The 11,464-nt window shown below is 31.6% G+C and overlaps 1 protein-coding gene across 1 annotated transcript; it reads right to left on the bottom strand.

Moving 5' to 3' along the window:
* Positions 1-224: 224 nt before the first annotated feature.
* On the bottom strand, positions 225-7,986 carry LOC134270229 (perlucin-like protein). Its single transcript, XM_062752421.1, has 5 exons — positions 7,935-7,986; positions 7,560-7,717; positions 1,419-1,509; positions 685-914; positions 225-418 (listed from the first exon to the last, which is right to left on the bottom strand). The coding sequence occupies exons 1-5, from the start codon at positions 7,984-7,986 to the stop codon at positions 392-394; spliced, it is 558 nt and encodes a 185-aa protein (XP_062608405.1). The 3' UTR covers positions 225-391.
* Positions 7,987-11,464: the final 3,478 nt, after the last annotated feature.

Below are 11,464 nucleotides of genomic sequence, written 5' to 3' on the forward strand. Positions count from 1 at the left end.
AAAAGTAATGTAATTTAAAAAGGCAGCAAACTTTTGATAATCAGAAACCATTGCTGCTCACATCAGTTTACAAGTATACGTTTAAATCCTTTTCCTTTTTTAAATGTTAAGAATGCTTGAATTTATTCAAATTGTGTATTACAAATGATCTAAGGCACGATCACTCTAAAGGCATACATGTAGAAATACTGGGAAAGAGGTTCCATAGGAATTGAATTAAAAAATTGTTATAAACAATTTTATAGCATTTATTGTTCTAAATTAGAGGGATAAAATTGTCTTGTCAGCAAATCAACACATTGTTGACCATAATGTTATTAGCACTGCCAGGGTATTTGCCATGGAATCCCAGGGTTGCATGAAACCATGTTTTTAAAACATTTCAGACGTCTTAGATGTGACAATAACATTTTTTACCCTGAAAAAAAATCTATAAATTAATATAAAGCAACTTCATACAGAACACTGGTTTTAACAATTTATTTAGCTTTGTAGTTTTTAGGGATGGCTTTTGGATTTTCTTTTCAGATTGTTCCATTGTCCTTAATTATATTCTGTACACATATTTCGTTCCATTATATTTTCATATATGATATTCTGAAAATCTGATACGTTAAGGAGTATTAACCAGTTATAACAGAGAATGGTCACTCTTACAAGATTAAATACTATGTTTCTCCTTACCGGTTTCAGTTCGCAAATGTAATAGTTTTTCTGTGCACAGTTGTCTACGTGCCAGTGGTAGTTAAAACTTTGCCAGAACAACCCACAATATTTATTGCCCTTTTTGTTATGAAGTAGCTCATGTGAAAACCAGTCAAATCGTCTGCATTCTGATGACGTCACACCCCAGAACCACTGGTCCTTTTCTGGACAAACAAGCTTGTTAAGGCCCATCCAGGCACCCCTGTGTACTGCAGATTCAGATAAATTAATACTTTTAAAGTAAAAATGGTCTATGGTTTCTTGTGTTTTGCATACAGTTTTATTAGTTCTTTTAATTATGCCATATGGATAAACTACTATACTTATAGATAAACCTAATATGTCTATTATCAAAATTAAAGATATCCCTATTTTTGTTTTTAAAGAAATGACATGAATTAAAGAATAAAAATCAATCTGATTAAAATCAGATCGTTCTTAGCTCTGAAATTCTGAGAATTGCGGAGAGTAATAAAGATCTAATTTTGATTAGACTGGAATAAAAATAATTTATTTTACTTTCATGAAAATTATTTACCTTTATTTTGAATAATTTTACAAAAAGAGTTCATATGTTGACATGGATGCATGGTAGCAATGTTCATGATGTTTTGGTTACGACAATTACACATGTACTTTTTTAACATAAACCAAGAAAAAACACTGTCTCTAAAGATTATATTGGATCTAAACGTAGATCTAAATGTACAAACCGTAAAACATCATCAAATGGCGTCGTATGAATGTATTCTCGTGTCCTTCCTCTACAGATACAAGGTACCCATCCATACGTATACACTTCACCTACAAATATCAAACCTAATGTAGAGATACAAGGTACCCATCCATACTTATACACTTCACCTACAAATATCAAACCTAATGTAGAGATACAAGGTACCCATCCATACTTATACACTTCACCTACAAATATCAAAACCTAATGTACAGATACAAGGTACCCATCCATACTTATACACTTCACCTACAAATATCAAACCTAATGTAGAGATACAAGGTACCCATCCATACTTATACACTTCACCTACAAATATCAAATCTAATGTAGAGATACAAGGTACCCATCCATACTTATACACTTCATCTACAAATATCAAAACCTAATGTACAGATACAAGGTACCCATCCATACTTATACACTTCATCTACAAATATCAAAACCTAATGTACAGATACAAGGTACCCGTCCATACTGATACACTTCACCTACAAATATCAAACCTAATGTAGAGATACAAAGTACCCATCCATACTTATACACTTCACCTACAAATATCAAACCTAATGTAGAGATACAAGGTACCCATCCATACTTATACACTTCACCTAAAAATATCAAATCTAATGTAGAGATACAAGGTACCCATCCATACTTATACACTTCACCTACAAATATCAGAACCTAATGTAGAGATACAAGGTACCCATCCATACTTATACACTTCACCTACAAATATCAAACCTAATGTAGAGATACAAAGTACCCATCCATACTTATACACTTCACCTACAAATATCAAAACCTAATGTACAGATACAAGGTCTCCATCCATACTTATACACTTCACCTACAAATATCAAAATCTTATCTACAGATACAAGGTCTCCATCCATACTTATACAGTTCACCTACAAATATCAAACCTAATCTACAGATACAAGGTCTCCATCCATACTTATACACTTCACCTACAAATATCAAATCTAATGTAGAGATACAAGGTACCCATCCATACTTATACACTTCACCTACAAATATCAAACCTAATGTAGAGATACAAGGTACCCATCCATACTTATACACTTCACCTACAAATATCAAATCTAATGTAGAGATACAAGGTACCCATCCATACTTATACACTTCACCTACAAATATCAAATCTAATGTAGAGATACAAGGTACCCATCCATACTTATACACTTCAGCTATAAATATCAAACCTAATGTAGAGATACAAGATACCCATCCATACTTATACACTTCACCTACAAATATCAAACCTAATGTAGAGATACAAGGTACCCATCCATACTTATACACTTCACCTAAAAATATCAAATCTAATGTAGAGATACAAGGTACCCATCCATACTTATACACTTCACCTACAAATATCAGAACCTAATGTAGAGATACAAGGTACCCATCCATACTTATACACTTCACCTACAAATATCAAACCTAATGTAGAGATACAAGGTACCCATCCATACTTATACACTTCACCTACAAATATCAAATCTAATGTAGAGATACAAAGTACCCATCCATACTTATACACTTCACCTACAAATATCAAACCTAATGTAGAGATACAAGGTACCCATCCATACTTATACACTTCACCTAAAAATATCAAATCTAATGTAGAGATACAAGGTACCCATCCATACTTATACACTTCACCTACAAATATCAGAACCTAATGTAGAGATACAAGGTACCCATCCATACTTATACACTTCACCTACAAATATCAAACCTAATGTAGAGATACAAAGTACCCATCCATACTTATACACTTCACCTACAAATATCAAAACCTAATGTACAGATACAAGGTCTCCATCCATACTTATACACTTCACCTACAAATATCAAAATCTTATCTACAGATACAAGGTCTCCATCCATACTTATACAGTTCACCTACAAATATCAAACCTAATCTACAGATACAAGGTCTCCATCCATACTTATACACTTCACCTACAAATATCAAATCTAATGTAGAGATACAAGGTACCCATCCATACTTATACACTTCACCTACAAATATCAAACCTAATGTAGAGATACAAGGTACCCATCCATACTTATACACTTCACCTACAAATATCAAATCTAATGTAGAGATACAAGGTACCCATCCATACTTATACACTTCACCTACAAATATCAAATCTAATGTAGAGATACAAGGTACCCATCCATACTTATACACTTCAGCTATAAATATCAAACCTAATGTAGAGATACAAGATACCCATCCATACTTATACACTTCACCTACAAATATCAAACCTAATGTAGAGATACAAGGTACCCATCCATACTTATACACTTCACCTAAAAATATCAAATCTAATGTAGAGATACAAGGTACCCATCCATACTTATACACTTCACCTACAAATATCAGAACCTAATGTAGAGATACAAGGTACCCATCCATACTTATACACTTCACCTACAAATATCAAACCTAATGTAGAGATACAAAGTACCCATCCATACTTATACACTTCACCTACAAATATCAAAACCTAATGTACAGATACAAGGTCTCCATCCATACTTATACACTTCACCTACAAATATCAAAATCTTATCTACAGATACAAGGTCTCCATCCATACTTATACAGTTCACCTACAAATATCAAACCTAATCTACAGATACAAGGTCTCCATCCATACTTATACACTTCACCTAAAAATATCAAACCTAATCTACAGATACAAGGTACCCATCCATACTTATACACTTCACCTACAAATATCAGAACCTAATGTAGAGATACAAGGTACCCATCCATACTTATACACTTCACCTACAAATATCAAACCTAATGTAGAGATACAAAGTACCCATCCATACTTATACACTTCACCTACAAATATCAAAACCTAATGTACAGATACAAGGTCTCCATCCATACTTATACACTTCACCTACAAATATCAAAATCTTATCTACAGATACAAGGTCTCCATCCATACTTATACAGTTCACCTACAAATATCAAACCTAATCTACAGATACAAGGTCTCCATCCATACTTATACACTTCACCTACAAATATCAAATCTAATGTAGAGATACAAGGTACCCATCCATACTTATACACTTCACCTACAAATATCAAACCTAATGTAGAGATACAAGGTACCCATCCATACTTATACACTTCAGCTATAAATATCAAACCTAATGTAGAGATACAAGATACCCATCCATACTTATACACTTCACCTACAAATATCAGAACCTAATGTACAGATACAAGGTCTCCATCCATACTTATACACTTCACCTACAAATATCAAACCTAATGTAGAGATACAAGATACCCATCCATACTTATACACTTCACCTACAAATATCAAACCTAATGTAGAGATACAAGATACCCATCCATACTTATACACTTCACCTACAAATATCAAACCTAATGTAGAGATACAAGGTACCCATCCATACTTATACACTTCACCTACAAATATCAAACCTAATGTAGAGATACAAAGTACCCATCCATACTTATACACTTCACCTACAAATATCAAAACCTAATGTACAGATACAAGGTCTCCATCCATACTTATACACTTCACCTACAAATATCAAAATCTTATCTACAGATACAAGGTCTCCATCCATACTTATACAGTTCACCTACAAATATCAAAACCTATTGTACAGATACAAGGTACGTATACCCATCCATACTTATACACTTTACCTACAAATATCAAAACCTAAGGTACAGATACAAGGTACCCATCCATACTTATACACTTCACCTACAAATACCAAAACCTTATCTACAGATGCAAGGTCTGTATCTTAAACACTTCAGCTACAAATATCAAAACCTAAACTACAAAAATAAACAACCCTCATTTATAACATTACAATGTACCTACAAATTATGTTATACAAAATAAAGTATTTTATCCAATCAAATGACCAGTTATATCAAAAATTGCTTTAATAATTTCACATTCACACGTGATATCCAAATATCAAAAAAGTACGTTCAATTTGTTATTTTTCTCTCCTTTTAATTTTGTTCTTTCTCTTTCGCCCTATAACTATATAGTCCTGCTGGACACGTTATTACAGGTGACGTAAATATAGTGAATAATGAGGATCTTAGATCACTTATTTTAAAAGGTCCTAAATATAGGAAACCCCGATCCTTCAACTGGCGTCGGAATTTCAGAATTATTATGGATTATGTTGAAAATTACCCCAGACGATGGGTCAGATATGAAAAAGAAGACGTTGACACCTTGTCAGAATGGATTAAATGTATCAGATCCATGTTAAATCGCGTATTAAAAGATTGGGGGCATTATGAAAACCATCTATCCTTCTGTGTTCAATAATCCAGAAGTGTAAAAAGAATTAGATAGAATACATGATCAGCTAGTACGTACTGGTCCCTGCCGACAAAGCAGGTAACAATCTTGTCTTCGTTTGTAAGGCTCATTATATAAATTCTATTTTAGAAGAAGTGGTAATCCTACTTATACTCATACTTCCCTGTCTAAGGAAGAAATTCTTCAAAATCATATGTCAGTTTTAAATATTTTTAATATTCCACAGAGACAAAATGAATTTGAACTACCATATATATATATTGGATTCCGAAACTTCTTAAAAATCCTTACAAAGATACATTGCGGGTTCCAGTAAATGTTCAACCAAGCCTCTTTCGTTACTCTTCACTAAGATATTTACAGTAGTGAAGGAAAAACTTCAAGAGTAATGTGCAACAATATATTCAAGAAGTGTTGTGAATCAAATGTGGATACTCAAAAATTCCAAAGAACTTTTGGACAGTTTGAAATCACAAGATTTTACCAAAATCAACAGCTTGAAAGCTTTTCAACTTTATACACAACCATTCCCCACGATATATTAAACTCCAGGCTTTTTGATATAATTGACAGCTGCTTTTTCAATAAAAATGGAACTCGTAAAATTACTTACCTGGTCATTGGTCATTTGCAAAATTATTTTGTTAAAACACATTCTGATTGCACACACAAGTACTCTGAAGTTGACATCAAAAAGATGCTCGAGTTTCTGATTGACTATATCTTTGTGGTTTCTCGAAACCAGGTATTCCAACAATCTATTGGAATTCCCATGGGGTACCAACTGCTCTCCCTTATAAGCAGACCTATTTTTGTATTCATATGAAGCTGAATTTGTGCAAAATCTTATGCTTGAAAAGAAAACACTTGATGTGGCCTTCAACTCGACATTTAGATATATCGACGGCTTATTGTAAATTAACAATGGTAATTTCTATTCCTACGTCGATACGATGTATCCTGGAGAGCTTGAAATAAAAGATACCACGGAGTCTGACACATCTGTTTCATACTTGGCTATTTCACTTGAAAAAGACGTTAATGGTAATCTTATAACAAGGTCTATGATAAAACGTAATGACTTTAACTTTTCAATCGTCAACTTCCCTTACTTATGCAGCAATATACCTTCATCACCTGCATACGGAGTGTATATATCTCATTTGATTCGATACGCAAGGGCATGCTCTACGTGTACGGTCGATACAACGACCTTGTCAGAAAATACAATTTATCACTGGTCAAATGCTGACTGACGTTTTTATACTAATTGTTAGTCAATTATTATACATTGAATTGACGACGGGTTTTTTCTGTTATTTCCTGATCATGACAAAGAGCAAACGGCGGGTGTGACCTGTCGGCAGGGGATGCTCACTCCTCCACGGCACCTGATCCCACCGCTGATGTTTCGGAGGTCCGTGTTTGCTCTGCTCCTATTTTGTATTGTTTTATGAACTTTGATATTGAATACTGTTCGTTATCTCCATATCCTTCTTCAATACAAAATCGTTTGGCGATCGCAAATATAATTCTAAAAAATACAATGTTCTTAGCAAAGGAGCTCAACTGGCTATAGGGATGCTCACTCCTCTATGGCATCTTATCCCACCTCTGATTCGAGGTCCGTGTTTGCTCCACTCCTTTTCTAATGTTAAATGGACTTTTGAGCTGGATTACTTATCGTTATCTCCAAATATTTAATTATAATATAAACAAACCAATGCCCTCCACCATTCCAGTCGGTCTCTGCTAAAATAATAACAGCTCCCTTGGTAGTGTAACCAGCCGTGGGGGCATGGTCTGTCTGTTAGTCGTGCTGACACGTGACCAAAACGCTGGAACCCATCAGATGATCGCCAGTTATAAGTCTCTGTGACTGAAAATGATCGTAGATATGATGTTATTTGCAAAATCTGTGAAGCATGTTTAAAATAATGATAGCGTTTTATTTAAGAATGCTTCAAATAATATGTAAAATACATATTTAAAATTACTAGTATACACACAAAGTAAACATGTAAGTGTTCATATCTTGCATTTTTATAAATACTAGCATTTAAGATTATTTTAAACCTTTCATAACTTAAGCAAACCTTGAATTTTGATAAGGTGAAAAATAATCCAAACAAACAAAAATGTCCTCATTCTGACGATGACTTAGTTCTACTGGACATTTTAGATAGCAGCTGTTTCTGCACACTAATGTATTTTTAAGAGAAGAAAACCAAATCCGACGATGGTTTTCTATTTAAGAAATACCGTTAATCGCCATGTTGAATATTATGGATATAAATTTATATTAAGGGGACCATCTGCAGTAAATATGCATGTTAAAGCTACTTGAAAGAAAGATGATAATAGATGCGATTCAATTAAAGATTTTCAGTAGAGTGTTGGTTTTGAAATATCATGATTAAGCCCATTATTTTAAATTTGAATGAATCAAAATTCTAAATTTCAATAAATCTTAAACCTTTTGAAAGTTGAAATTTAAAAGTTTGAATTAATTTTAAAATATCAAAAAATGGTTCTGAACTTTAGATTATTAAGCATAAACGTTATGAAAAAACTTACAAAGTTTAAAATCCAAAAATCACTTTTTTGAAATTTGAATTTTGAACATTTATTGTAAAAATCTAAAAGATCAAAATTTTAACACCCGTTTGGAAATTTGAAAATTCACATTTTTGAACAGAAATATTAAATTTCAATATACCAAATCAGTTTGAGTTTTTGAAATTTAGAAATTAGAATTATAATATATTAACATTTTAAAAATCAAAATCATTTTAGAAATGAACTGTTAATTGTTACACAGACCTCCGTGTAAATTTTCAAATTTGATAACAGATTTATTGATTATAATATTCAACATTTTTACCTTAAATGTTTAAAATTCACATTTCTAAAAACGATTTTTGCATTTTAATTTTTTTTTTAATCTACCGTTTGTTCAGAAAATTTACGCTTAACTATCCAAAATTTAGTAACATAATTTCTCTTTTGAACTTCTAAATTTCAGCTTTCGAGCATTTTAATTTTTTTTTTAGAAATTTAGAACTTTGATTCAAACACTCAAATGTTAAATATTCTGAAACACTTTTTACATTAAGATTTTTAGTCTTTTACTTCAAATATCCAAAGTATCAAATTCCAGACCTGGTTTGATCTTTGAAACTATTTCAAACACTCTTTTGGTGAAGTAAAAGAGCTTTTAGATTGTTAAAATATTGAACTGATATTCAAAATTCAAATCGAGTGTGGAAATTTGATATTTTGGATATTTAAAGTAAAATTCTTAAAAAAAAACTCGAAGAGTTATGGTTATTTGAACATTTTATGTATGAATCAAAATACCACGTTTCAAAAAACCGTTTTGAAAGTTGGCATTCAGAAGTTTGAAGTAAATTATAAATAATTTCAAAATGTTTACTTTAGTTGAACTTTAGTCAAGATTTGTTAAGCATTAACTTTCTGAAGAAACGGTAGATTAAAAACTCAAAATCATTTTTGGAAATACAAGTGTATGAATATTTAAGGTAAAAATCTGAAATATTAAAATTGTAAACCTGTTTAGAAAATTAAGAATTTAGATTTTTGAACGGAAATATTAAATCAATATACCAAATTAGTTTGACTTTTCGAAATTTAGATATTTGAACTAATATATTCAAAATTTAAAAATTTTAATCATTAAGTGTTACACGCACTATATATGTATATTTAATTTATGTGCATGGCTAATATTGTATCTTTCACTCTAGTAACTTTAAGTCATTTATTTGAATCTTGGGTGAGACAAATTAGTTATTTACTCGACCCGTAATGAAAAATTGATTTACGTAACATTAAATAAACATTAAAAAATATTTGAATTACATGTTATTTGTATATCATTCCTTCTATCAAAATTTTAAAAGAAAATCAAGAAAATTTATCGATTGCTCCTTGACCTTGTTACGACTTTATATAATTATGAGGAGGTAAATCGATGTTTCTTTTGTACTTTGTCTTCTTTGTACTTTAATGTTTTTCCTATATTTACGTAAAATGTGTTTGCAACTTTAAAAGAATAATTGTTACGCCTGTTCATTTATTTGAAACAAGGATCAATAGAAAATAAACTGCCATTGAGAGTTTTAAAATATAATATTCGAGAGAGAAATGAAGATTAAGACAGGTGTGCTCATTTTAGAACTTGTGATAAGGTTTTTACCAGCATCAGGTACGAATAATATATTTTAATTCCATTTTTTGTCAAAAGGGAAATAAATGGTATTGTGATTTATTTATTGAATAAAATTGGTATTTTTTCAGTTTTTCTTAAAATTATTTTCACTTGTGCTTCAAAATCGTGAAAATATTTTTTTTAAAGTCCTTTCCTTCTTATGAAATAATTTTATATTTAACCATAAAACATTGAATTTACTCAAGCTATATACATGTACGCAGGCACCTGACATTACTTATTATTTTTTCTTATATAGAAAATATACGCCCCAAGTAATGTGGACTATTAGGTAGGGGCATATTTATTTATTAAAGGAAAAATAAGCAACGTCAGGAAATGTGTATATATAATAGTTCATACAAGCAGGTCTATGTGGAAAACGCCTAGATTTGCAATATATTATTTTGCTGATACCCTTTGCTCCCTTTCTAAGGAGAAAAGTCTTTAAAATCATATTATCCTTTTTGAATATTTTAAATCTTTGTCATATTTAGATATCTTAACCTGAAATAGACGTCAATGGTAATCTAACAAGCAAGCTTTATGATAAACGTGACGATTTTACCTTTTTCAATAATCAACTTCCTCTGCTTATGCAGCAATATACCTTTATCATGTGCATACCGGGTTTATTTCTCTAAGTTGATTCGATACGCATGCTCTATGTATTAATAATTTCTAAAATGAGGGAAGTTATTGAAAAACTAGTTGCTGAAACTGGAATATAAGCAGTATAGCTTAAATACTGTTCGTTATCTCCATACTAGAATATTTCATTAAAGAAAGATTTTGAATCGATATGGTGATGCATGACGAATATAGCATTTAAGTTCAAAAGTCTTTTAAAACGATACAAAGCTGAAGAAGATCAAATACGGACCCCAGACACATCAGAGATGGGATCAGATGATGCCATGGAGGAGTTAGGGTCTCCTGCAGAACACTTGCCGTGGGTTCCTTGTCATGATCAGATAAATAGGAAAATCTGTAAACAATACAAAGCTTGAATAATGCATCAAAAACGTCGACCAGCATTCAACTTCAAATTGTATTTGCTGATATGGTCATTTTATCAACCATGTGCAAATAACTTGCAAATTTATGACTTTTAAAAAAGGAGATTGGTGACAATTGTTATCCTTGTTTCATCAACCTGTTTGCAAAAACTTGTGTCGTTTTAGAGATTTTTACGTAGAGTATGCTCCTGTGTAACAAACTAACTGGGAGACATAAGCTCTACAAGAATATGTGTCAAGTAGATTTTTCATCAACTTTGTTCAGCATTATACAACAAAATTGATATAACTTTAATTGATTTTACAATGTTCAATTCGGTTCTTGATAAAAGCTGTCCATTTGACTATTTGTATTGGTGATCAAGAAACTGTTGTT

The sequence above is a fragment of the Saccostrea cucullata genome, unplaced genomic scaffold (assembly GCF_032062105.1).
Source record: "Saccostrea cucullata isolate Sc308-1 unplaced genomic scaffold, CSIRO_AGI_Scuc_v1 ctg49, whole genome shotgun sequence".
In the NCBI taxonomy this organism is placed as follows: Eukaryota; Metazoa; Mollusca; class Bivalvia; order Ostreida; family Ostreidae; genus Saccostrea; species Saccostrea cuccullata.

Excerpts from the sequence above, each read along its gene's own strand:
- LOC134270229 (XM_062752421.1), bottom strand. The coding sequence starts at position 7,986 with ATGAGGACATTTTTGTTTGTTTGGATTATTTTTCACCTTATCAAAATT. Across the intron at positions 7,718-7,934 it reads TCACCTTATCAAAATTCAAG|TCACAGAGACTTATAACTGG; the intron begins GTTTGCTTAAGT and ends GATCATTTTCAG. Across the intron at positions 1,510-7,559 it reads TGGAATGGTGGAGGGCATTG|GTGAAGTGTATACGTATGGA; the intron begins GTTTGTTTATAT and ends TGATATTTGTAG.